General features: G+C 45.3%; 1 protein-coding gene across 2 annotated transcripts; it reads left to right on the forward strand.

The window, feature by feature from the left end:
* LOC118389310 (myosin-9-like) lies at positions 1 to 26,715 on the forward strand. 2 transcript variants are annotated; one of them, XM_035779226.2, is made up of 41 exons: positions 1 to 169; positions 5,869 to 6,200; positions 6,408 to 6,564; positions 6,654 to 6,681; positions 6,852 to 6,945; positions 7,428 to 7,445; positions 9,297 to 9,389; positions 9,486 to 9,549; positions 9,989 to 10,087; positions 10,875 to 11,018; positions 11,142 to 11,237; positions 11,534 to 11,805; positions 12,046 to 12,219; positions 12,487 to 12,660; positions 12,871 to 12,985; positions 13,329 to 13,522; positions 13,687 to 13,808; positions 13,929 to 13,998; positions 14,084 to 14,244; positions 14,392 to 14,500; positions 14,615 to 14,746; positions 15,088 to 15,294; positions 15,573 to 15,710; positions 16,124 to 16,247; positions 16,397 to 16,568; positions 16,868 to 17,080; positions 17,271 to 17,415; positions 17,966 to 18,172; positions 18,754 to 18,858; positions 18,979 to 19,131; positions 19,568 to 19,816; positions 19,985 to 20,197; positions 20,449 to 20,661; positions 20,802 to 20,963; positions 22,962 to 23,090; positions 23,171 to 23,259; positions 23,366 to 23,489; positions 23,759 to 23,967; positions 24,164 to 24,272; positions 24,866 to 25,038; positions 25,437 to 26,715. In XM_035779226.2, exons 2-41 carry the CDS (start codon positions 5,874 to 5,876, stop codon positions 25,546 to 25,548), a joined length of 5,889 nt encoding a protein of 1,962 aa, XP_035635119.1. In that variant the 5' UTR covers positions 1 to 169; positions 5,869 to 5,873; the 3' UTR covers positions 25,549 to 26,715. The 2 variants fall into 2 exon arrangements, with proteins under 2 accessions (XP_035635119.1, XP_052346272.1); XM_052490312.1 differs by lacking the exon at positions 7,428 to 7,445.
* The last annotated feature ends 188 nt before the right edge of the window (positions 26,716 to 26,903 follow it).

The following is a 26,903-nucleotide window of genomic DNA, read 5'->3' on the forward strand; positions in this document are numbered from 1 at the left end:
TTCAGTCACGCCCAGCGCAGAGACAACAGAAAGGGAGATAATTGAGAAGGAAATAATCTGCAGTAGGGTTTCTTGAGTTTGCTGTCGCGCGGAAGAAGTTGCCTTTGAAAACACGGAAACCGGTAGAGCAAACGAATTCACACCGTTGTGCCTACAACCCGAGTAGAAGGTAAGTTGTTTTTAATCAAGGTTACCTATCAGCTGCTCCCTCCGTAATCCTCGTGGGATGAGATCTGTTTATAATATGTTAGTACTCTCTTCGAGGGCTGTTGCGGGGAACTCTACGAACGACAGACAAGTAGGTTATTTTTTATTAGATCTGTGTCATGTGCGCTTTTGCGTTTTTATCGCGAATGTAGATCGAAAGATGACGCGTCCAGCAGAATCCGCACTACTCGACGTCAAGGTAGCCTTGTCACTGCTTCAGGTGAGAACCTAGTCGGTGGTAGTAACGAAGGGACACTTGGAAAGATTGCAAACTAACGTTACATTGCTAGTTGATGGGATTTAATATTGATTCTCTTTCTAGTCATTTCACATTAGTCCCGTCAAACTTGCACTGTTGCAGTTTGATTTGAGCCATTGAGTAAAGCTAACCTGGATAGCAGCATCTGCAAGGTTAAGCCAATTGTAGGCTACCTATACAAACAATGATTATTTCACCTTTCACCACGTAATTAACAATGACAACACCCAGCCAGTGTCCTATGCTCTGCTTCCCGAACTTGGTGGTTATTCCAACCCACAGCCATCAACCCTGTAGTAGTGCACTTTACGTTGACCAATTTACTGTTTTGGGGAAACTACGCTGAAAATATAGTTCACTAAGCTACCAATCATTTAACACTGAAAGAAGGTGAGCTACACTACACTAAAAAACACATGGTTTACTCAACTGACGGCTATAATACATTTTGATTAAATATGACCCCAAAGTGATTTGTTCTTTAAATTTGTAGTCTGACATTTCAGAAAATCTAAAAGGTATATTTTAGCCTATTAAACAAACCATGTTTCAAGTGAGAATTAGGCAGGTCTGATGTGGAAAAATATACATTTGCCTACTAAATATTTAAATGACTAGTTGGACTAAATGGAGTACACTGCTCAACACTGCCAATATATCTGATGTTTGCTTGTCTTGGTTTGAAGTTGTAATTTGAGACCATGGCTTGTAGGGTTGGTTGGAGCACAAAATGCACGCACGCCCTGATGGATCTGCCCTAAGGATACACAATTTGCACACACTTGCATTCAGATGTTTTTGGCACCTGAAATACTGGGTCTCGTGTTTGAGTTGTTTCGTCTGGTAAAGGTGTGGCATTCAACTATCAACTGTTGAGCCAAACCTGTATTCAGTTCAGTGAATGTCCTACTCAGGCCACTGCGCTGTCTCCAAGCTATTTTAGCAGAATGCAATGTTCCTGGTAGGAATAGAGTCCTTCCTTGGGGACTAGACCATACACACCTTAAAATATAATTATATGATTAGTACATGCATAGCTGTTCTGCAATCATATCTACCATCTTGCTTAGTTACTTCCCCCACCCATTTTATTATAGATACTAACGTTGTTAATGCCGGCCTCTCCTAGTACCTGCATTAACTAGATGATAAGAGACAGTCTGGTCTCAGACTACATGTAACATAGTAAATGTAAATCCGGCGGGACTCAAATGAGTATGAAATGTTACATTTGGTATAGTAGGGCGCCAGGTAGCCTAGTGGTTAGAGCGTTGGACTATTAACTGAAAGGTTGCAAGATCGAATCCCCGAGCTGACAAGGTAAAAAATCTGTTCCTCCCCTAGGACGTCATTGAAAATATTTTTTTCGTAACTGACTTGCGTAGTTAAAGGTAAAATGGTTACGTATGACAAGGTTATTTAAGACAAAAAAATAAAGTAGGGTGGTTGAGCGGGCAGAAGTATAAAGCACATTTCTTGTAACCCAAAGGTTGTGTGTTCTCATGATGATGGCCATCCACAAATTAATTCGTACTAATTAGTGTCCCAAATTTACATTTTCCCAAGAGTCAAGATTTTAAATAGGGGGGGCATTAAGCCTACCTGGAGTGCCAGATGGGTGATGTTTGCACTGTTGGGACTATGCCATTGGTTCCATTGTGCCACGAAATTAAGCCCAACTAGTATTTTACAGATTTTTCAAAGTGATGTTTGTTTCAAACCAGGTGTGTTGAGGTCACCACTGGCTAATGTCTAGCTCTGACAGACCTGTCCTCAGCAACACGTTTCAACACCTCTACGCACTTGTGTTCTTGGCCTACATTCAATCCAGTCTTTAGCTTGGATTCCCCCTGCCCTTTTAACAGCCACCCACATGCCACCTCCATCTGCAACAGCTTGAGCTATAGGACTTTATTATGCTGTCTGACAACAGTTTTGAGATACAATGACTGCATAACATAGGTAAATGACACTGTTTGGTAGCAGAGCAGTGTTTCCTAACCGGCTACCAGGCAGCCAAATACATTTCTTATTTTTCCCGCTGGTTTAGGACTCATTTTCTTACCTTTGTTTTTCAAGTACTTTTTGAACCCAGATCTAGACCCAATGCACATAAATCTAATCGGGCAACTGCAAGACGAACCATGCCGAGGTCCCTCGAGTGAATGGATAAGGAGTTGTGTTAAAGGGCAATTCTGCCACTTTTCAACCTCAATCAGTATCTCCAGTGACTTCTAAACTTGATGTGCATTTTTAAAATATGTAGATGGACACTGTTGTGCTGGAGATGATGGAAATTAGGTTGAAAGTGGTGTAATTGCCTTTTTTAATTGACACACTAGTCATTTGAGTTGGCAAGCCAGTCATACGAGTTGAAAGATGACTAGGAAATCCTTGACAGCCACAGCCCACTGCATGGGCTTACACTCTGATCCCCTTAACACTGTATGACAATGGGTACCGTCAATTGTGGATGTCAGTAGTGTCCTTTTCTAGACTGAAGTTGGGCAATAAGACCCTCAGGAAATGCATGTGTCAACACTGCAACACCATATCAAGCAACTTCCTGTGGAAGTTGGCCCACAGTTTGCACTTTGTTGCTGAAAACCCACGTTTGTGAGTCTCTCATTCTCATCTTGTCTGCATTTCCTCATGTCTCCCACGAGAACCCATTCCTCCTATGTGTTTCAGATGGGCTTATGTACATGAGATCAGCCTGATTCCCAGATCTGTTTGTGCCAACTTCTTGTCAGTCAGTGTCATTTTCGGTCTGAGTGACAAGGAGTTGGGATCAGGCAAGCTGATCAGGGTAGCATGCCTGGGTCATCATGAGTGGGAACAGTCCTGATTTTTCATCTGTCTACTCACACTGGTTTACTCTGGTTTAGTAGTCCACTCCTGCTGGCACATGTAGTGGGCAGCCAACAGCATGGACACAGAGATCCTTAAGGTGATCCTCCCCCTCTGTCTTTAATCAGAGCATCAGTCTGAGCCCATAATGAACTTAGACACCTGGATGTTATCCCTCTGTCCCTCTCTATCCCCCTTTCTCTCTGTCCCTCTCTATCCCCCTTTCTCTCTGTCCCTCTCTATCCCCCTTTCTCTCTGTCCCTCTCTATCCCCCTTTCTCTCTGTCCCTCTCTATCTCCCTTTCTCTCTGTCCCTATTATTTCACACTTTCTCCCTGATAGGGGGGACGTGGGTTAGAAACACAACACTGTTTAGTGTCACCACCTCGGGCACTATGGGTGACATGATCAACACGCGGTGATGTTTTGCTTGGAAGCAGGAGAAAACCTTGAGATATATGCTGATAGATCTGGACACAGCTTCATTAGCCTTCAACCAGTATACGGCAGCGTTTACACAGACATCCAATTCTGATCTTTCTTCCACTTATTGGTCTTTTGAACTATCACTTAAGATCCAATTGGTCAAAAGACAAAATGGGAGTTCTGAATTGTGTTGCCTGTGTAAATGCAGCCTAAGAGGCATAGCATTATAATGGTGGACAAGGCAACCCTGTACAAGTTATGTAATCCTAAAGATAATGATCTCACCTGGAATGTAATTAAAGTGTTATCATGGAGGTAAAAACTGGTTACGACTGGGTGTTGTAGTCTGTACTTGTAGCCTGAGGCCATGAGTATGTACACACACACACACACACACACACACCCTTGAAAGGGTCATAGCTAGAGACGCAAGCAGATAGAAATAGAAATTGACCTAGAATACCTGGGCCTGTATTCATAAAGCGCCTCAGTCTAGGAGTTCTGATCCAGGATCAGCCTTTTGGATCATATTGAATAAGCTTATGGACAGGTGGGCCCTTATCCTAGATCAGCACTAGAGCTACTCGGAGACGTTTTATGAATACAGGCCCAAGGATAGAAGGGGGAAGTAGTAGGTTAAGATGTGGATCTGTCTGTGTATTCACCAATTTAACCTGAAGAGTGAAGGTTTTCTTAAAGAGACATGGTGTCTGTTCTTAAGGGAGTGGTGGCTGAGTATTATGAAATGTTTCTGTCTAAACTTGCTCCAGACATTCCTCACTGGCTGTCCTGTTTTCTGTTCCCCTTCAAAGGAAGTAAGGGAGCCCTCATTTGTCTTTCTCTGACTGGTCCACCGCTCTTTACTTGTCTGTAAGACAATGTTATGTAATACATGACAGCTGGAGTGCATTCGTTATGGCAAACCGTAGCAATTTTTTTTGCAACAACACACAAAACCAAGCGATTCTTATTAGAGTAAGTTCAGGTAGTACTACCCCTCGATGTTGTCAAATTCATCGACTATAGGCATCAAGCTATAACGGGAGTGTTCTGTTTTTGGTTATTAAGGGACAGGAAGACAAGGGGAAGGTTAAGGTGCATGTATGGATCAGTTGTGGGAGAGAAAGACCAGCTTGTAAGTGCCAAAGGTCACGATGGAAAGGTGTCACTGGCTTTGTGTGTGTGTGTGACTCCAATGACGTGTGCATGCACAATTCCTGATTGTCACAACCCATTTAGAGTCTGATCCAGTTTATGCTTGGGCAAAGTCAGTCCATAACTCCTCTTATGTCTCATGGGGACAATCTACCAAGCTTATAGAGGATCATCCTCATAATACATCCTCATAGTACAACCTCTAGCGTGCGTGTGCCTGCGGGGGGTGTGTGAGCATCCTCTCATACATGGCAAATATTCCTGAGATGCACATTTCATGTAACACATGTTTATGTCACGCATAACAATCCATTTTCAGCAAATGGGAATCGCATGTTTAACATTGTAGAACAAGCTCATGTTCAGCGTTCTCAACAATGATCACGTGTTCTGAAATGGTTCCAGTCATTTATAGGTCCATGCTGCGCGTATGACCTGAACTTAGACAGGTTGAGTGAATTATACACTTAAACATTTCACTCAAACTTCGTCTCTAAATGGTGCTAAATCCAAGGAATGGGATGCTGTATGATCAAAATAATTACATCAGTTGAGCTGTACCTTTTACTCATTTGGTCTGAACTGCACCTGCATGTTGTTTGTGGTTGCCCCTCACTTTAAAGTAAGGCATTTCGACCAAAATAGTTTGCTGCGCTGTAACAATCTTAGGTTATTTCAGCATGTCTGCATTTTTATTCCTCCTCTGGACACTTGTCCTATTTTCCCTATCCATTCTACAGCCATGTCAGAAACAAATCAGTTATTGTACAGGGAGAAGCCGAACTCGATAAATCCGATCATGTGTTCCGTACAAACTCCTGGGCCAAACCATGATCATCAATTTTATTTTTCACTGGTTTCCATGTCTTGTTTTTCCTCTCCGCTCTACAGCCACTATGTTCTGGCTCACGTTCCTTTCCCTAGCCTCCCTCCTGGGTGGTCTTATTGTTTGTTATTGTCTTTGTCCTACAGCCACCATGTCGGAAGCGGACAAGTTCCTCTACAGAGATAGTGGGAAGGTCGCCAACCCCCTAGACCAGGCCGACTGGGCCACCAAGAAGCTCGTATGGATCCCTTCGGAGACGCTGGGGTTCGTGGCTGGCTCCGTCAAGGAAGAGAAGGGAGAGGAGTGTCTGGTGGAGCTAGCCGACACAGGCAAGAAGGTGACTGTGAACAAGGACGATATCCAGAAGATGAACCCTCCCAAGTTCAGTAAGGTGGAGGACATGGCTGAGCTCACGTGTTTGAACGAGGCTTCAGTGCTGCACAACCTCAAGGACCGCTACTACTCTGGCCTCATCTACGTGAGGGTTTTGCATGCTTCATATGCACATATTTACATAAAGACAGAATCCCCATAAATACGTGTAAAATAACACCGGTATACAGAAAACCCTTATCCAGAACAATTTACATTTCTGATAAATACACAGCACTCTGGACGGTTTTGTAACTTGGTATAGATGGTTAGTGTTGCCTGTGTGTTCAGTCCCTTCTCTTGTAACTTTCAGACGTACTCTGGCCTCTTCTGTGTGGTGATCAATCCCTACAAGTACCTTCCCATCTACTCTGAGAACATCATTGAGATGTACAAGGGCAAGAAGAGACACGAGATGCCCCCTCACATCTACGCCATCACAGACAACGCTTACAGGAGTATGATGCAGGGTGAGAGAATGTGATGCCACACACCTGTGCCACATACACACCTGTGACGCTCGCACACACTCACATGTATTTTCTGTCTTCTATTTCAGATCGTGAAGATCAGTCCATCCTCTGCACGTAAGCAATGTCTCTGCTCAAAATCTTCCCTGTTTTATTTATGCTTGTTGTCTAGCAAAAGACATCTCATCTGAGCTGTCTGTTCCGTTCAATCAGCAACTCCTGTTCTCTCCCTCCCTCTCATTTCTATCTAATTTCTCTCCTCCCTTTTTCTCTCTCCTTTCCTGCAGAGGAGAATCGGGAGCTGGAAAGACTGAGAACACCAAGAAAGTGATCCAGTATCTGGCACACGTTGCCTCTTCCTTTAAGTCAAAGAAAGACCAGGTCAGTACCAGCCCTCCTTTTCACCTCCTCACTCCCCCTCTTCCTACACCTCCATTCTGTCCTCTGTAGTTTTCCTGTTCTGCTGCTCCTTTTCTCATCCCCCTGTACTTATTCCGGGTAGTTGTCCCTAACATTCCTGTTTCAGGCCCGGACCTGCCTGGCTCACCTCCCTGTAGTCACCAGTCCCAGTATTCATAAACCGTCTCAGAGGGAGTGCTGATCTAGGACCAGTTTTAGCATTTTAGCTCTCAATATGAGCGAGATTTCATGGACTGAGCGACCTGATCCTTGATCAGCACTGTTTCCTACTGAGACGCTTCATGAATAGGGGCCCATTTCCTGATTTCAGGTTGTTGGACACAGCCCATTGACATTGGATGGGACTGTAATGACTGTTGCATGACACTGTATTAGTTTGTTTTACCTCTGTAGGCTAGAACTTGTGATAAACTCTTTCTCTTATCCATCGTTCCCATCTCTAGGGTGCAGCGTTAGCACATGTGAGTTAATCGCTCGCCATCTCTCCCGCTTGCCAGCGTCCCCCCCCCGATGTACATGTATACTAACTGCAGTCTGTCTGCAAGCTGTGTGGTGGTGTAATGTACAGGTGAAAGGGTGTATTTGAGGTGTGGTGAAGTGTTATGTTATACCGAAAGCTTAACACCTTAGAGATTTAGGCCGAAAAGAGTACTGTGTGATATTTCAAATGACTGCATAGTCAAGCAGATCAAGTAACAATGCTTCGGACTGTTGACACAGGCTGCCCAATTCTGATCTTTTTTATTTTCTTCACTAATTGGTCAAAAGACCAATCGGATCAGCTCTGACAAAGATCTGATCTGTAGTGGGGGGGGGGATCAGAATTGGGATGCTGTGTAAAAACAGCCCTAGAATCAAATGTAAGTTGTGTGTGTTTAGCCATCAGCAAAGTGCTCATGAGTCAGGCCACACTAGTAGTGAAGGGGTAACCCAGTCATTTTTGTCTGACCTGTCCCACTCCCTGGCCTTTGTCCACCTGATCTGGTTGGTCTTAGAACAAGTGGACAACAACAAAAGCTGATTTTATCTGTTTTGGGTGTTCCATGCCTGTGTGCTGTCTTGGGATCTTGGCGACTGTCTCGAATGTACTTTAAGTGCTTATCTTTTATGCTTGTAAGGCTGGGCTTGTGGTTTGGACGGGAGAGTGTCGGAATGTGGAATATTTAACATGAATGAGTGTGGGGGTTTATTTGGAAATTATAGCTTCCCTGGGGCCATACTTTCTTGGTTTGTATCATAATGGTAGAATATCCTGCTGTTTACTGCTTACAGCTATGCACACCTGCTAATTTATGTCTATGATAACTGATCTAAGGCAATATACACCATCACATTCACAAAAAATAATTTGCTCCTACAGACAGTGAGTCAACAAGCTGTGGCTTGCTATAAAAAGCAGGCAGACGAGTATTGAAGCATTCAGTTACTGTTTGAATGTTAGAATGGGCAAAACGAGTGACCTATGACTGAGTGTGGTATGATCGTTGCTGCCAAGCACCCCGGTTCCAGTATCTCGGAAACGGTCGGCCTCCTGGGCTTTTCACTCACGACATTGTCTAGGGTTTACAGAGAATGGTGCGACAAACAAAAAACAGCTTGGGTGAAAACTGCTTGTTAATGAGAGGTCGAAGGAGAATGGCAAGAATTGTGCAAGCTAACAGGAGGGCCACAAACAGGCAAAAAACCGGAGGAATGCACAACTCCTCCATCCTTGTCACGGGTGGGCTATTTCATCAGACGACAGAGTTCCACTCCGATCAGTGGCACGCAATCACCAACGCTGGACACTTAAGGAGTGGAGAAACATTCCTTGGTCCGACAAATCCTGGTTCCTTTTGAGTCATGCTGATGATTTTCAGGATTTGGCGTAGCACCATGAGTCCATGGCTTCATCCTGCCTGGCGTCAACGGTACAGACTGGTGGTTTCATGGTTTTGGGAAGGGTTTTCCTGGGGCACATTAGGTCCCTTGATACCAATTGAGCAACATTTGAACACCACGCCTTGTAGAATTGATGCCCCGGGTCCAACCCAATACTAGATGGTCATACCTAATAAACTGTCCGGTGAGTGTACGTGTGCATAACATGGCTATAGTTCCACGACAAACACATGGAGTCAAGTGGGTGCTCCCAATGCTTCTCGCCAAGATGAAATGCAATGCTTGCAGCGATGAATTAAGGAGTTGCAGCATCTTACTGCATGAATGCCCATGTTGAGTCATCCTGCCATCCTACTGCCATAATGATAACATGTGGTATACCTGTGAGTATGTTTGTGAATATACTGCATCTATATGTTTTTTGTCACTAGGGGGAGCTAGAGAAACAACTTCTGCAGGCTAACCCCATCCTAGAGGCCTTCGGAAACGGCAAGACGGTCAAGAATGACAACTCCTCCAGATTCGTAAGAACCTTTTTGTTAGCGTCTTTGTGCAATTATGTGGTGGCGATAATGACGAGACCAATATTGACTGTAATCTCTCCTTCTCTCTCTTTCTAGGGGAAGTTTATCCGGATCAACTTTGACGTCAATGGATATATTGTGGGAGCCAACATTGAAACTTGTATCCTTTCGATCAATACGTCTTCATAGTTCTTGAAGGACATGTACAGCCTTCACGCTAGAATCGTTAGTTGAAAAAGCTGAGGGATGGGCTTGGATAAATAAACACCCAAATTCATGGCTAGAGCTATGGGTGTGAGGACTGACCATCCATGATGGCAACATTTTAGTGTTAGCCATGTCTTGAAGCTATAGTGTTTAACATTTATATTTGTTTACAACCATTTTGAGTCAAACAAGCTTATATTTTGGGTTCTTGGGGTGCACGGCAGTATAGCTAAGCTAATGAGGCAGTTTAAGTTATTCTTCAAGAATCAATGGGTATATATCACTAAGTCCAGAAATAGGTGTAGCAACAATGGATTGTAGCTTTAACATCAAATATTCCACAACTTATTGGATGTCTGTGGTGGGTTTTTCTTGACGAACCATGTTGCCAGATCTGCTGGAGAAGTCCAGAGCCATCCGGCAGGCTAAGGATGAAAGAGCCTTCCACATCTTCTATTACATGCTCACAGGAGCTGGGGACAAAATGCGCTGTGAGTGACCAACAAACTCATTTTATATCAATGTTTATGCCGTGTCATTTTTTGGGGCGGGGGGGCAATTTATTACATTTTGTGTCATTATAGCAAAAACTTATCCAAAGTGACTTGGAGGAACAAATAGGAGTTCCTTGCTCAAGGGTACATTGAACAAACAACCGTTTGGTTACTGGCTCTTAACCGCTAGTCTACATGCCGGCCATTATTATAAGTATAATGTAAAAATAAGTTTTGATTTTAAATCAAATTATATCCAGTAACACATTTTACTTGAAGCATGTATCTTCCTTTTATTTATATATATATATATTTTTTTACCCCTTTCTCCCCAATTTCGTGGTATCCAATTGTTAGTAGCTATCTTGTCTCATCGCTACAACTCCCGTACGGGCTCTGGAGAGACGATACAACAAAGCCGCACTGCTTAACACAGCGCGCATCCAACCCGGACGCCAGCCGCACCAATGTGTCGGAGGGAACACCGTGTACCTGGCAACCTTGGTTAGCGTGCACTGCGCCCGGCCCGCCACAGGAGTCGCTGGTGCGCGATGAGACAAGGATATCCCTACCGGCCAAACCCTCCCTAACCCGGACGACGCTAGGCCAATTGTGCATCGCCCCATGGACCTCCCGGTCGTGGCCGGTTACGACAGAGCCTGGGCGCGAACCCAGAGGCTCTGGTGGCACAGCTGCCGCTGCAGTACACCTCCTTTAACCGCTGCGCCACCCGGGAGACCATATCTTCCTTTTATAATGGCTTATGTGTTTTGTCTTTAACCAGCTGAGCTGTGTCTGGAGGACTACAAGAACTACCGGTTCCTGACCCATGGGAACGTGACCATCCCTGGTCAGCAGGACCGTGACCTCTTTGTGGAGACCATGGATGCCTTCAACATCATGAGCATCCCAGAGGAGGAGCGGATAGGTACACAAACTCCCCTCTGTCACACCTGATTCTTAACCTGTACAGTATTCAAATAGCTTTTTCAAGATCAATGCAATTTCTGTAAATAACTGATATATTGTGACTGGTCTTGTACTCCATCAGGTCTTCTGAAAACTGTGTCCGCCGTTCTCCAGCTGGGTAACATGAGCTTCAAGAAGGAGCGCAACTCTGACCAGGCCTCCATGCCTGATGACACAGGTACTTTACATCTGTTTTTCACTAATCATTTCTGGGGTTCCCCCAGGATCGGTACTGGGTTCATTTTTTGTTTTATTTCGGCAGTAACTCAACTGTTTCTACTAATGAAGAGCTCTGTGATTTAATTGAATGAAGTGTATTCTGGGTTGGAACAAAAGTGTGCACCCTCTACTCCACAACTTGGGTCCTTAATGACACTTTGTCTCCTGCAACCCTCCTTCATGGCTTCGACAATCCCTTACGTTCTCCATTCATCCAACACCAACCACTCACCCACCCCTTTCTCTCTCCCTCAGCGGCCCAGAAAGTGTGCCACCTGCTGGGCATGAACGTGACCGACTTCACCCGGGCCATCCTGTCCCCCAGGATCAAGGTGGGCAGGGACTATGTTCAGAAGGCCCAGACCCAGGAGCAGGCTGAGTTTGCGGTGGAGGCCCTGGCCAAGGCCTCCTATGAGAGGATGTTCCGCTGGCTGGTGATGAGGATCAACAAGGCCCTGGACAAGACCAAGAGACAGGGAGCCTCCTTCATCGGCATCTTGGACATAGCTGGCTTTGAGATCTTTGAGGTGAGCCGAAGGTTGTGGGAAAGGGGTTTGTTGGTCATTGAATACAAAACAATGCATTGGCGTGAGTGGTCATTGATTGTCAATTTGTTTTCAAAATGCATCTTTATCTCTATTTAGATGGTGCGTGGATATCATTAATGTTTCCTCACATTAAGATAAATGTTGCATTTCTTAGTTTCCACCAACAAGTACTGTCTAATTCATGTGTACCTTCTGTCTTTTCCCTGCTTTCTCCTGTAGCTGAACTCGTTTGAGCAGCTGTGCATCAACTACACCAACGAGAAGCTGCAGCAGCTGTTCAACCACACCATGTTCGTCCTGGAGCAGGAGGAGTACCAGAGGGAGGGCATCGAGTGGAGCTTCATCGACTTCGGCCTGGACCTGCAGCCCTGCATCGACCTCATCGAGAAGCATGTAAGTATATTGCCGCTACCACCTCTTCGCTAATGGACATGAGGCTTATGTGATTTGTTCTGTTCCAAATTACACATTGTCTTTGAACAAGCATAAACAGCAATCCAACCGATGGTTGTTTACCTTGCTGCTGTCACCAAATGCAAACTTAGGCATTTTTTTTCTTCACAAAACCAATGCAAGTCAATATCCCCTAAAGTTAGCATGTCCTGCACAACCCAACATGCACTGAATTTATGTCTCCACCTTTCTCTCTGCTGTTCCTAGGCCAGTCCTCCTGGTGTGCTGGCTCTGCTGGATGAGGAGTGCTGGTTCCCCAAGGCCACGGACAAGAGCTTTGTGGAGAAGGTGGTTCAGGAGCAGGGCAACAACCCCAAGTTCCAGAAGCCCAAGAAACTCAAGGACTCTGCCGACTTCTGCATCATCCACTACGCTGGAAAGGTCAGTTTACCATTCGTGGGGAATCTATCAATCACTAATAGGGTGGTAAAATTCAGGACTTTATGAAAGTTTTCAGAGATTCTACAACTGGGTTTTCTGAAGAAAAAAAAACGGAGTTTTGCAACCCTTATTTATCTTGAACCTGAGACTTGGTAATACCACAACTTCTTGACTGGTCAGCTATGTGATCACAAAATGGTTCCTCCCCAGGTGGACTACAAGGCAGATGAGTGGCTGATGAAGAACATGGACCCTTTGAACGACAACGTGGCCACGCTGCTCAACCAGTCCACTGACAAGTTTGTGTCGGAGCTTTGGAGAGACGGTAAGTCTCGTGAGATACTGAGAGCTGATTAGACCTGTGGCGTCTGACGGTAGGAGGGCTCCTAATGATGGTTATCAAATGCCTGAACCATTCATTATGAGCCATCCTCCCCTCAGACACCTCCACTAGACTAGAAAGTAACTGGGTTGGGCTGTAGACTGTAGGCTGTATACTAATAGTGTCACCTACTGTTGGTACATGGAACTGCATGATTGGTGTTGGTAAATAGAACTACAGCAACCTTTCTGTGTTTGAACTGAAAGTATATGGTGAAAGAACTGCAGGAAAGATGAGTTGATAAGTGTTATCTATGATCCTGTTGCTCCTTTTCATTGTCTCTCAGTGGACCGTATTGTGGGCCTGGACAAAGTTGCTGGGATGTCTGATGGGGGGCTGCATGGGGCCACGAAGATCCGAAAGGGCATGTTCCGCACCGTGGGCCAGCTCTACAAGGAGCAGCTGTCCAACCTCATGACCACTCTCAGGAACACCAACCCCAACTTCGTCCGCTGCATCATCCCCAACCACGAGAAGAAGGTATGGTGTCTACAGACATAAACTCTTCCATTGATCAAAGTGTTTTTGACTAAACTTAAATAATAAATATATGATAAATATGAGGCCCAAGCAGTTGGTCTTTGCTTTAGCACATATACTATAAAATGTATATTTAAAATCCTACTTCACTTTGTCACTGTCAGGCTGGTAAGCTGGAGCCCCACCTGGTTCTTGAACAGCTGAGGTGTAATGGAGTTCTGGAGGGGATCCGTATCTGCAGACAAGGCTTCCCCAACCGCATCGTCTTCCAGGAGTTCAGACAGAGGTAACCACGGGAACATATCTTTGTGTGCTCATCTCCTACCTGTTTATCAGCTTCACTGTGAGCAGACTAGCCTGTTACTGTTTTTCAGTGTCTTACCTTAAACTTCTCCTGTTGTCCCAGATATGAGATCCTCACTCCCAGCGCCATTCCCAAGGGATTCATGGACGGCAAACAAGCCTGTGTGCTCATGGTAAGAGGCGTCAGAACAAACCATCATTCAGCAGTCTTCCAATGTCATTCCCATATGTCATCCTCTCTCTCCTTCCTCTTCCCAGATCAAGGCCCTGGAGCTGGATTCCAACCTGTTCCGGATTGGCCAGAGTAAGGTGTTTTTCCGGGCCGGTGTCTTGGCCCACCTGGAGGAGGAGAGGGACATTAAGATCACCGACATCATCATCAGCTTCCAGTCCTGGTGTCGTGGATACGTGGCCCGCAAGTAAGGAATTTGTCATTTAGAGCAGTAACTTGCATAGGTTTGGCTTGTGATTTTTCTACTGTATATTAGTTTGTTTGTGAGCATTCTATGTACACATTCCAATAACATCATTTATATTGATGAACTTTTATTTTTTTCTGTCTCCAGAGCCTTCACAAAGAGACAGCAGCAGCTGACTGCTATGAAGGTGATCCAGAGGAACTGTGCTGCTTACCTCAAACTCAGGAACTGGCAGTGGTGGAGGCTCTTCACCAAGGTACACGCACTGTTGCAAATCCATATGGGAGCATCCTAATATCAGTGTTTCAGACCTCATCCCCTACTCCTCAGCTACTTGCATTGTCCCCGTCTTCTTCCCCTACTCCCCCAGGTGAAGCCTCTGCTGCAGGTGACCAGGCAGGAGGAGGAGATGCAGGCTAGGGAGGATGAGCTGGAGAAGACCAAGGAGAGGCAGCAGCAAGCTGAGGAGCAGCTGCAGGAGTTTGAAGCCAAGCAGCAACAGGTATGGCGGGTCCCTTCTAGTAATTATATTTCTATGGATTGGACTAAGCACCAATGTAAGGTAATGACTGGTACACTCAGAATGATTATGAATCGGTGCCTTTTCAATACGTCTTATTGGTGTAGTTTCAGATTGACTCGTCCTGGACTGAAAAGCATTTATCTGAGTCACCATTGAGTTTGCTATTTAGTCCAAGGCTTAATCTGTCCAGGAAATCGCCCCTCGTGTCTTATACATTGTTGATGGATGGAGTGAATTACTTCCATTATAAACCAACAAGCATTTCAGCCTTTCTGTGTATCATTGCCCTGTTTCTAACACATGCCCCCGCCCCCCCCCAGCTGAATGCAGAGAAGCTAGCCCTGCAGGAGCAGCTGCAGGCTGAGACGGAGCTGTGTGCTGAGGCGGAGGAGATGCGCTCCAAGCTGGCCACCAGGAAGCAGGAGCTGGAGGAGATCCTCCACGACTTGGAGTCCAGAGTGGAGGAGGAAGAGGAGAGGGTCACCCAGCTACAGACCGAGCGGAAGAAGATGCAGACCAACATCACGGTAGTTTTTTTTTGTTTTATATATTTATGGTGGACTAACTTTCCTTTAATTGAGCCTTGTGGTCAACTTGTCAGTCACATGTAAAGATATGAACTTGATTTCTCCTATTAAATTGCCTTTGCAAATTGTCAATTTTCACTGGTTTTCATTTTCCCTTCCATTTCACCCTCCAAGGGGTGTGGTGCTTTTAGTGAACTTTGAGAGGGAGTGATGGAAGGAATTGAGGTTAAAACATCCCAATGAAAACGTTCCATCCCTCTCCCTCCGTCTGTCTGTAGGACCTGGAGCAGCAGCTGGATGAGGAGGAGGCAGCCAGGCAGAAGCTGCAGCTGGAGAAGATGACCACCGATGCCAAGCTGAAGAAGATAGAGGAGAATGTCATGGTGCTGGATGACCAGAACAACAAACTCAATAAGGTTTGTAGTAAAAGTTGATGCATTAGCATGTTTTTTTTTAGACTGGTGGAAGAATAAAATAATCAATTAGGCAGTTATTCATTCAGCCCAGCAATAAAGCAAGTAATCATGGACCAATTTTTATTAAGAGTAAATTAGGGACTAGGTGTTCTTTGAATATAATATCTGGTTGTGCTCTTATGGTTCAGACATTGTGTAACCGTGTGTGGGGTTATTTTGTAACCGTGTGTGGGGTTATTTTGTAACCGTGTGTGGGGTTATTTTGTAACCGTGTGTGGGGTTATTTTGTAACCGTGTGTGGGGTTATTTTGTAACCGTGTGTGTGGGGTTATTTTGTAACCGTGTGTGTGGGGTTATTTTGTAACCGTGTGTGGGGTGTAACCGTGTGTGGGGGGTTATTTGTTTACTTGCAGGAGAAGAAGCTGTTGGAGGAACGTATCTCAGAGTTCACCACCAACCTGACTGAGGAGGAGGAGAAGTCCAAGAGCCTGCAGAAACTCAAGAACAAGCACGAGGCCATGATCACTGACCTGGAGGGTAGGTGGACCGTAGACATACAATGACATAGATTCTAAGTTTGAGGTGAACCACTTTTCCTAGTCTCTTATCCTTCTTCTGTACTGATCTGAAACGCGCCGGTGAGAGCAGTAGTATTGAGACAACCCTGGTTTCTTCTCCCCCATCAGACCGTCTGAGGAAGGAGGAGAAGAGTCGTCAAGAGCTTGAAAAGAACCGCAGGAAGCTGGAGGGCGACTCCACGGAGCTGAATGACCAGATGGCTGACCTGCACGCCCAGATAGCTGAGCTCCGAGCCCAGCTGGCCAAGAAGGAGGAGGAGCTAATGGCTGCGCTGGCCAGGTGAGGGGGAAGGGCAATGCTTGATTGGAGAAAGGGGCCTAAATTAATTTTCTGATGTGTGTATTTTATAAATGACGCATGTATGAAGAAAAAACTCAGGCCACATTTAATTAGCATTTGGTTGGTCTGAACGAGATGTTGTTTTACTTTCCATTGAAAGAGTTTGATCTGCTGTTTATTAGGATTTATTTTAAGCCCATACAGTAAAACCAAAGTCGAGAAAATAATCTTGTATGATTTTTAATTTCAATGCTTTACACTCTAACCCCCATCCTTCTTTACTCCCCACCATCCTCCAGGATAGAGGAGGAGGCCGCGGCCAAGAACACGGCCCAGAAGAAGATCCGGGAGCTGGAGGCCCAGCTTTCTGAGCTGCAGGAGGATCTGGAGCTGGAGAGGGCTGCGAGGGCCAAGGCTGAAAAACACCGCAGGGACCTGGGAGAGGAGCTGGAGGCTCTGAAGACTGAGCTGGAGGACACACTGGACTCCACTGCAACACAACAAGAGCTCAGGTACTGGGAGTGTGCACACACACACACACACACACACACACACACACAGTTGGAGGTGAAGGACAGTGGTTTACTATGCATAAATGTCAAGTTTTAGTTATAGACCATTACCCGTTGAGAAGACATACGGGGCCAGTCCTCAATTCCCCTCTCCCTCCACCACTTTCAATCGCTCCGTCCTGTTGTTCAGAACCAAGCGCGAGACTGAGGTGACCCAGCTAAAGAAGGTTTTGGAGGACGAGGCCAAAGTGCACGAGCAGCAGGTGGCCGACATGAGGCACAAACACAACCAGGCCTTCGATGAGCTCAACGAACAGCTGGAGCAGGCCAAGAGGGTGAGGGCTCTTTATACTGTTCGTATGTAGGCATCATGGGGTGGCAGGGTAGCCTAGTGGTTAGAGCGTTGGACGAGTAACCGAAAGGTTGCAAGTTCAAATCCCAGAGCTGACAAGGTTACAAAGCTGTCGTTCTGCCCATGAACAGGCAGTTAACCCACTGTTCCTAGGCCGTCATTGAAAAATAAGAATTTGTTCTTAAACTGACTTGCCTGGTTAAATAAATGTAGTAATAATAATAATAATAATAATAATAATAATAATAATGGGTATTTCTCTCTTGGGGGGGCATATGGTTCTTTAGCATGACTGTGAATGGTGGAATCTTTAATTTTATATTGCCTGTCGATTGACCGGTCAGCCTGTAACATTCAAAGTTTTACTGTACTAGTTTGTATTTCATATTGAAGTTTTCATCCGCATGAATTTATATCACCAACAGTACAATATGAACATTAACTCTTTCTCTGAAGTAAAACAAGCTGTACGATATAGTATTTCAGGAGAGAACCGCCTGTGTAACCTCCTGTCCATGTGTCTGCTCGTTCAGAACAAGGCTTCAGTGGAGAAAGCCAAGCAGGCTATGGAAAGCGAACATAATGAGCTGGCCATCGAGCTGAAGACCCTGACCCAGGGGAAGAGCGAGTCAGAGCAGCGCAGGAAGAAGGCTGAGACCCAGGTCCAGGAACTGCAGATCAAACACTCTGAGAGCGAGAGGCAAAGGAAGGAGCTGGCCGAGAAGGTGGCCAAGATGCAGGTGGGTGTGGACTGGATGTTGGATACTGTGGCTTGGCTGTTCCTGATGGAGAAAGGGATGATATAAGGCAAGCGGGTGAATGAATGGGGTATCCAGAACACTTTGGGGGATTTCAAAGTACATGTTGGTGGATGGATAGATTAACATTATACAATAGTATTTGTCACATGCACTGAATACAACAGGTGTCGACCTTAGAGTGAAGTGATTACTTACGAGCCCTGAACCAACAATGCAGTTCATGTTTGAATGGAGTTAAGAGCATTTTTACTAAATAAACTAAAGTACAAAATAAAGTAATACAATAAGGCTTTATACAGGGTGGGTACCGAGTCAATGTGCCGGGCTACAGGTTAGTCAATGTGCCGGGCTACAGGTTAGTCAAGGTAATTTGTACATGTAGGTAGGGGTGAAGTGACTGCATAGATTAATAAACAGCGAGTAGCAGCAGTGTAAAAACAAAAGGGGGGTTTAATGGATGGTAATGAATATATGCATGTATATTAGGGATCATGGATTAACGTGGTTCTGGAGGATGAGGTTAAATGGCTGTTAATTCCTCCTTTCTGTGTCTTGTCTAGTCTGAGCTGGACAACGTCAACAGTGTGTTGAGTGTGGTTGAGAGCAAGTCCATCAAGGCAACTAAAGACTGTTCCACTGTGGAGTCTCAACTGCAGGATGTACAGGTACGGTCACACAGATGCGCTCGCCAACAGACGCGGTCACACACACCCATGTTGTGCTGTTTAGAAATGGCCTTAAATGCACACTAACCATGTTTTCCCTCCTTTTTGTCGTCTTTCTAGGCGCTGCTCCAGGAGGAAACTCGTCAGAAGCTCTCCTTCTCCACTCGTCTGCGTCAGATGGAGGAGGACCAGAACAACCTGAGGGAGACGCTGGAGGAAGAGGAGCAGGGCAAGAAGAACACTGAGAAGCAGCTCTACACCCTCCAAGCTCAGGTTAGTGCCAGCTCTACACCCTCCAAGCTCAGGTTAGTGCCAGCTCTACACCCTCCAAGCTCAGGTTAGTGCCAGCTCTACACCCTCCAAGCTCAGGTTAGTGCCAGCTCTACACCCTCCAAGCTCAGGTTAGTGCCAGCTCTACACCCTCCAAGCTCAGGTTAGTACCAGCTACTATCCAGTTTTGTCCCCTATCGTGCATGTATTACACCACCATACTGAATGCTTAAAGAAATCTTCCTATTTTCTCAAAATCCAGATTTGAACTATGCCACCTTGTACGCTAGGACATACAGACCATGAAGTCTGAGGCATTACATGTATTTTACGTATTGACAACTCTTTAGCTTGGCCAATCGGCACTATCTCATGTGCAGCTCTTCCTCTCCCTTTTTACCTTTCTACTGAACTTCTCATACTCTTCCCTTATCCTCAGCTGACGGAGATGAAGAAGAAGATGGAGCTGGAGACCCAGTCCCTGGAGGGGGCGGAGGAGAACAAGAAACGTATGCAGCGGGAGCTGGAGGGCGTGGTCCAACAGCTGGAGGAGAAGGCATCGGCCTACGACAAGCTGGACAAGACCAAGACCCGTCTGCAGCAGGAGCTGGATGACATGATGGTGGACCAGGACAACCTCAGGCAGACTGTGTCCAACCTGGAGAAGAAGCAGAAGAAGTTTGACCAGGTGAATTGTTTGATGGGTGATGATGGCATAGAGGTTCTATAGCATCATATGATGATGAATAGATCAATCGTTTTCAGTTCATATTTGCTTTGAGCACTATATCAAAACAAAAAAAATTGGATTGGACTCTGTCTTACTAAAATACCTTCTCGCCTGTCCCTGTAACAGATGCTGACTGAGGAGAAGAGCATCTCCAGCCGGAATGCTGAGGAGAGGGACCGGGCTGAGGCAGAGGCCAGGCAGAAGGAAACGCGGGCCCTGACTCTGACCCGCGAGCTGGAGACCATTAAGGACATGAAGGATGAACTGGACCGGGCCAACAAGGTCCTCAAGGCAGAGATGGATGACCTGGTCTCATCGAAGGACGACGTTGGTAAAAGTGTAAGTCTGATCACGAATGTTGCTGTGGAACTATTGCTAGTGGGTGACTCAAGTTCTCGATTCATTGCGTCCTGCCTTATAGACTCCTAAAAAATGCAAATCCAGTCTGACCTTCTCCTCCAATGTGTTTTGAAAATCGTGAGGATAGTTTGGAACATTTCCAAATGCCGTAAAATGTGAATGCACCATCCCTCCCTCATTGTTGAATGAAGATGTTTTTATTTTATTCCTCCTTCTTGCCTCTTGTGCAGGTCCACGAGCTGGAGAAAGCGAAGCGTGCCATGGATCAACAGTTGGAGGAGATGCGCGTGCAGCTGGAGGAGCTGGAGGACGAGCTGCAGGCCACGGAGGACGCCAAGCTGCGTCTGGAGGTCAACATGCAGGCCATGAAAGCCCAGTCCGACAGGGACCTGCAGGCCAGAGACGAGCAGGGTGAAGAGCGGAGGAAACAGCTGGTCAAACAGGTACTGGGTTGTGTTCATTACATGCCAATTAGAAGAAAGCATTCAAACCCGGAACAGACAACTTGTACAATAAGAAATGCAAAAACAAAAAAAACTCTAACCTATAAAACACAACCTTGGATCTGTGTGATGTTCCCCAGGTGCGTGAGATGGAGACCGAGCTGGAGGATGAGCGCCGGCAGAAAGCCCTGGCCACGGCTGCTAAGAAGAAGCTGGAGGCAGACCTGGGAGAGCTGGAGGCAGGCATCAGCATGGCCAACAAGGGCCGTGACGAGGCCCTCAAACAGCTGAAGAAACTGCAGGTAATACAGAGGCACGCACACAGGAGGGCAGTGTGAGTTTTGGGCTACTTTTTGAGGCACTCTGCTTTTACTGGTATTTCTAGGATTGTTCGCAAGTGTTGCTGTAATTGAGTTTCAGCTGAACAAATGTTTGGTGGCCATTAGGTTAGAACATTGTTTGCAGCTGGTATTTATCTACTGTAGGGCATTTAAATCTAAAAAAATATATATGTTTTGCAGGATTAGATTTCCCAGTTGGGAGTCTGAGTATCTGTTAGCGCTAGGCTTAATGGCTAACTGTTGCTATGGTTGGTAGCATTGTGCATGGCATGCTTTTTTTTTTTTTTTTTCCCCCCTCGCAGTGGTTCTCTTAGGCTTGGAGCATGTGCATGTGTTTGGTTAGCGGTGAGCTAATGGCTAACTTGTCAGTTGATTTATTGGTTTTCTTTGGCATACTGATTTTAACTATGGGGGCATTTGAGCTAGCAGTGTATTGTGTAGGGGTAGAGGATGTTGGGGTTTCCTCAAGCTAATGAGGGATCAGTTATTGAAGGTGGCAGAAATGCTGGAGGTTGAAAATGGCAGAGAAGTCTAACACTGTAGAGGTTACTTTGAATGATCAGTGCTTTTTGGGCTCCTTGGTACATCTCAAACTTTAACCCCTACTTTAAGTATATTTTTCAACTTCAAATGGGATGCGTCCCAAGGATCCCAGATGACGAGGATTGTTTAACAGACAGGTGTGTTTTTCTCCACTTGGTGGGTACGGCTTTTTCGCCGCACTGGTATGGCGGGAATTACGTATTTAAAGGACAGTGGTCATGCTAACAGGGTTCCCTAACTCTCTTTGTCAACTGGTCATTCAGAACAGCACTTGATTAAATGACTTTCCACTTTGCTTTGTACTGAATGCAGCCGAGCGTAGTTTCTCAAGGGGCGTTTTGAGTTAAGCCCAGTTTGTAAAGTTAATCATCTTTAGAGTGCTGATGGAAAAAAACCACACAAAAAACGATGGAGGTGGATTTGTGGGGGGCCCTGAAATAGTTTTTGCTAAACTAGATGGTGGCTCCCAGAATTCTTGTCTCTAGCTGAGACCTTCTGGGCAGAGATATGTGTGCCTTCTGCAGTTTGAGAGATTTGTGTCTGTTTACAGAAATGTTCCTTGTCAAAGTAGCTAAGGTTGTGGTTCCTCAGCAGGCTGACCGTGAGCTTGTTTGGGTGTCAGATTTATCTGACAATTTTCTCACTAAACTGTGTGAGGGAGATTCTTCCCAGTTGTGATGCTAGTGTGAATCTGCTGGGAGAGCTGATCTGGGTTTTGCGGGGTGACACTGCTGTTTTTGTGAGGAGAATCAAGAGCTTGAAAAATAGTTTGGAAAAGCCAGATCCACTGGTTTTGACACTTCCTGTTGAGGGGCGGTTGACAGTTCCTGTAGTATGTAGGCTTAGTGAGTCTCCTGTTAAGGTGGAGGAAAGTGAGGATATGGCTAGCGGTTTCCCTCCAGTGAGTACTCAGGGCTGAGGAAAGAGTAGTTGGGGAACAGGCTTGTTCCTAGTGACTTTTTTGAAGTTGGTTAATGTTCACTTGTCCCTGGTGGTGGTTGCTCTCATCGGTGCATGCATATCAGATGGCACTTGGTGCTTGTGACCACGGGCCTAGTTAATGGATTTGGTCTCAGTTTAGAACCAGAGGGGCCACAGCTGGTCCCTTGAACAAACCAAGTCAGACTTTTAGCAGGAAGTAATTACCTGAGTGCAGAGCTCTAAATTTCATGGGTTTTTGTTTTAACTGGCTTCTGGTTTTGAGAATGGTTTGATCTCTCACATACAGTAACCTTCTCTATGCACCAAAAGTGAGCTGAAGGCATGTTTAACAGCGGTTAGGTTTACACGGACAAAAACGTAGTTCACCGCTCACTACAAATTAGGCAGTGTGTGTGGTCTTTTTCAGTAGAAGGATACCAAGCCCTACAGTCTGGTGTGGTACTTGACTAAGTCCTTTGGTTCTCTCCTATACAGGCCCTGTTGAAAGATCAGATGAGGGAGCTGGAGGATCTGCGTCTGTCCAGGGACGAGGCCCTCAACATGGCCAAGGAGAACGAAAAGAAGGTCAAGGCAATGGAGGCTGACACCATCCATCTCCAGGAGGTATGTCTGTCTGCAGGGCTCTGGCTCGCTGTCTCCACCCCCACTGGCTATGTTCTTATACTCCTCTCCATCTTCCATAGGAGTTGGCGTCTGCTGAGCGAGTCAAGAAACAGGCCCAGACAGAGCGGGATGAACTGCAGGATGAGCTCAACATCCACAACGCTAAGAAGTACGGCTCACAGACACCTCATAGAAACACTATGAAAATGCATGGAATTTGCAAGTTCTGTCATGGTTTTCTTCCTCCCAACCAAAATGTCCCCCCCCACCCTCAGTTCCCTGACGGTGGATGAGAAGAGGAGGCTGGAGGTTCGTATCGCTAAGCTAGAGGAGGAATTGGAGGAGGAGCAGTTGAACACAGAGATGGTCAACGACCGCTTGAGGAGAACCACACTGCAGGTAATGAACTGATCGCAAAGCAGAAGAGCTGTAGCGAGGAAAGTTTCATTTATCTGGGTTAGTCACAAGGACTTGAAGTGAAAAGAGGGATTCTGGTTGAAGAATAATTGAGTTTGTGGTGTTTCAACCTGAGTCATTAGAGCTCTATTTGTAGGAAAAGTACTCCACTGAGACCAATACACCATGTCTAACGTTATGGGCTGGCCACTACATTGTCCAATTAATCTCAATGCATAGTCTTGTTCATACCTCCACACAATCCGCTCTAGACTGACCAGCTGACCATTGAGCTGACAGCGGAGCGCAGTACCGCCCAGCGCCTGGAGGGGACCCGGGCCCAGCTGGACCGGCAGAACAAGGAGCTGAAACTCAAGCTGCAGGAGCTGGAGGAGACTGTGAAGTCCAGATACAAGGCCTCTATCGCTGCACTGGAGGCCAAGATACTGCAGCTGGAGGAGCAACTGGACTTGGAGTTCAAGTAAGTGAAAACCATTGGCGCGGTCTCCCTTGGTCTTTCCTCAATTCCTCACGTCCTCTCTCCTTGTTTCGTTTTCAATGTATTGTAGGAGAGGATCCAAGGTCCCTACCCTTTGACTAACCAATGAATTTTGAGAAGCAGGTTAGGAGTAAACACTCCTTCATGAGTCATGTCTTGACTTTTCTTCTGTTCTTAGGGAGCGTCAGCATTCGTCCAGGCTGGTCAGGCGCACGGAGAAGAAGCTGAAGGAGGTGCTGCTGCAGGTGGAGGATGAGAGACGCAACACCGAGCAGTACAAAGCAGAGGTGGGTCTACTCCGTGTAGAACTCAATCAGTTACCTACTCCATCAGTTGCCTACCCCTATATCAGTAGCAACATGGGTGTAATGTATATCGGTGAAGGCTGCTGAATTTCTAGAACAGAGCGAATGGCATCAAACCCATATGTTTGTATTTGATATCATTCTACTCCAGCCATTACTAGGAGCCCGTTCTTCCCAATTAAGGTGCAATGTAACCAGACAAGTGAGACGACGGCTGCAAATTCTATTGTAAAGATCTGGGGAGTTAATTATTCAGATTGTAAATGTTTCCGTTGCAAAACAAACGGAAGTAAATGGAGAGGGACCTACCTGAATTTGTCTAATAAACTATATTTTGTTGCAAAATGTTTTCTGTTTGGAGTAAACGATTTCTGTTACTAAAACATTTTGCAAATGAATATATCCCAGATAATCTGTGCAGACCTGTCCTATATCTGGGAAAACAACAAGAAACCCGCATGCTGTATAGCTGCAGCCCACTGAACCACCTTGCACAGTCACTGTATAGCCTCCATAGATGAAGGATACATATATTTGCAGCCACTGATCGAAGGTCCTCTGCCTGTACTCCACAGGCAGACAAGGCGAACAACCGCACACGTCAGCTAAAGCGTCAGCTGGAGGAGGCAGAGGAGGAAGTGACACGGGCCAACGCCAACCGCAGGAAGCTGCAGAGGGAGCTTGACGATGCCACTGAGTCGCAAGACGCCGTGACCCGAGAGGTCAGCACCCTGAAGAGCAAGCTCAGGTATGGTCCATCCCTCCTCCCTCTACCCTATATTCATTAGAGTGAAATGTTGCACACTGTTTTGTTAGAAATTGATTGTGTAGAGCAGGGTTTCCCAAACGTGGTCGTGGGGCCCCCCTGGGTGCACGTTCTGTCTTTTTCCATAGGTGTAGAATGTATGTCGGATAGAATAAGGGATCATGTCAAATGTGTTTTTGGAAACATTCTGAATTCACTGAATACAACACAGCCTTTTTCTAGTTATGGTGTTTTTGTCACACCTTTTTACAGAAATACAATGTGTTATTGGGTCTTTTGACTTTGAAGAAGCATAAAAGGATCTCAATGTATTTAAATAATTGCGCAGTCATAAAACCTGTTACCAAATATCTCTGAAGTCGTTGATTTCCTCTTTGCAGGCGCGGGGACTTGCCTTTAAACATGCGCCGGGTCTTGAATCGCACAGGCTTGGGGGACAGTGATGAGGAGATGGATCTGACCAGCGACGCGTCCAAGCCTATACCTGAGTGAGATGAACGTGACAGGAGAGAGCAGCCAACTTTTACAGGGACCATACTGGAAATGCAACATTTATCATGGATTTAAATAGTGCATTCTATAGCTGCCTGCTCCATGAGCTATCCTTACTATCATACAAATAATTGTATACCAAGATTTATACTATTCTCCATTTTTGACACTCTGTTTTGTTCAGGTTGGAAATCTGAGATCGTTCTCATAGATTTACTCATTCACATTCAAAATCTGTACAAGGCATTTTGTGCGTGTGTGTAAAACAAATGTGGCCAAATTATATTTTGTCATAAATATTACTTTTTTTTTTTTAAGAGGCTAGCGTTCCAAATATGTGACTTTCTAGATCCATTTTTCTACTCAGCCATTTTCAATATTATAAAAAGTATATTATTCAGACATGGTTTAGCAGCTTAAATTGTTAGGTGTATTCTAGCCACACTATCTGCTGCAACCTCTTTTTCCCTTGGAACTTGTATGATACTGTTTCTGCCATCTTTTGCTGTGCACATATGGTTTTTCTTTATGAATGCAGTGATTTAATATGGGTTATTAGTGTTCTGGTGTATTTTTTTTTTTCCACTGGTATTTTCTGCACACAGTAGTACTTCACTTTTAATCCACACATTGTAGTACTTGCATCACATTAGGACATTTGTACACAGTTATTACATCTACAGTTAAAGCCTGCACTTTATACCTAACGGTCACACAGGAATGGAGTTGGTACATACACTGAGCATAACTACAGCCTAAACACTTGCAAATCGTATTATGCTGAAACGTGTGGTTTTCTCCGATAGTTATTGGTCTCTTGAAATTATTGACTGCTTTCGGTTGATCCATGTGCTCTGCTAAATAGGGAGAATGGTGGTGGTTTAGATGGCACTGTTCTTTGCACATGAGTGGCAGTAAATACAATATGGTGTGAATTCTACTTCATATCGAAGAATAGATACTCTTTTAATCTAGCTCGGTCACTTTCATTTGCTGTTATCGCACTTTCACATTTCTATTGAGTTTCTAGAGATTCTGCAAGATCTAGTGGGGATGTATGCTTATGCGCAATTTTCACTGTTTTAATGAATTGTAACGGGTATATTGACAATTTGTTTTTTCAGTATTTTATCAATGCCATGTGTCAATAAAATTATATTAAAAGGATGACTGCAATATTTAACCCTGAAATTAATTAATTTTGATGCAGTGAAAACATTTTCTCACACTAACAGGAGTTTTAAACAAAGGAGCGATACCACAAATTAGCTGCAGTATTTACACATGCAGTCCTCAAGGACACCACCAGAGGGTTCCGAGTATAACTATAAATATTGCCTATGCTCCCCTCCCAC

This window comes from Oncorhynchus keta, chromosome 32 (genome assembly GCF_023373465.1).
Source record: "Oncorhynchus keta strain PuntledgeMale-10-30-2019 chromosome 32, Oket_V2, whole genome shotgun sequence".
In the NCBI taxonomy this organism is placed as follows: domain Eukaryota; kingdom Metazoa; phylum Chordata; class Actinopteri; order Salmoniformes; family Salmonidae; genus Oncorhynchus; species Oncorhynchus keta.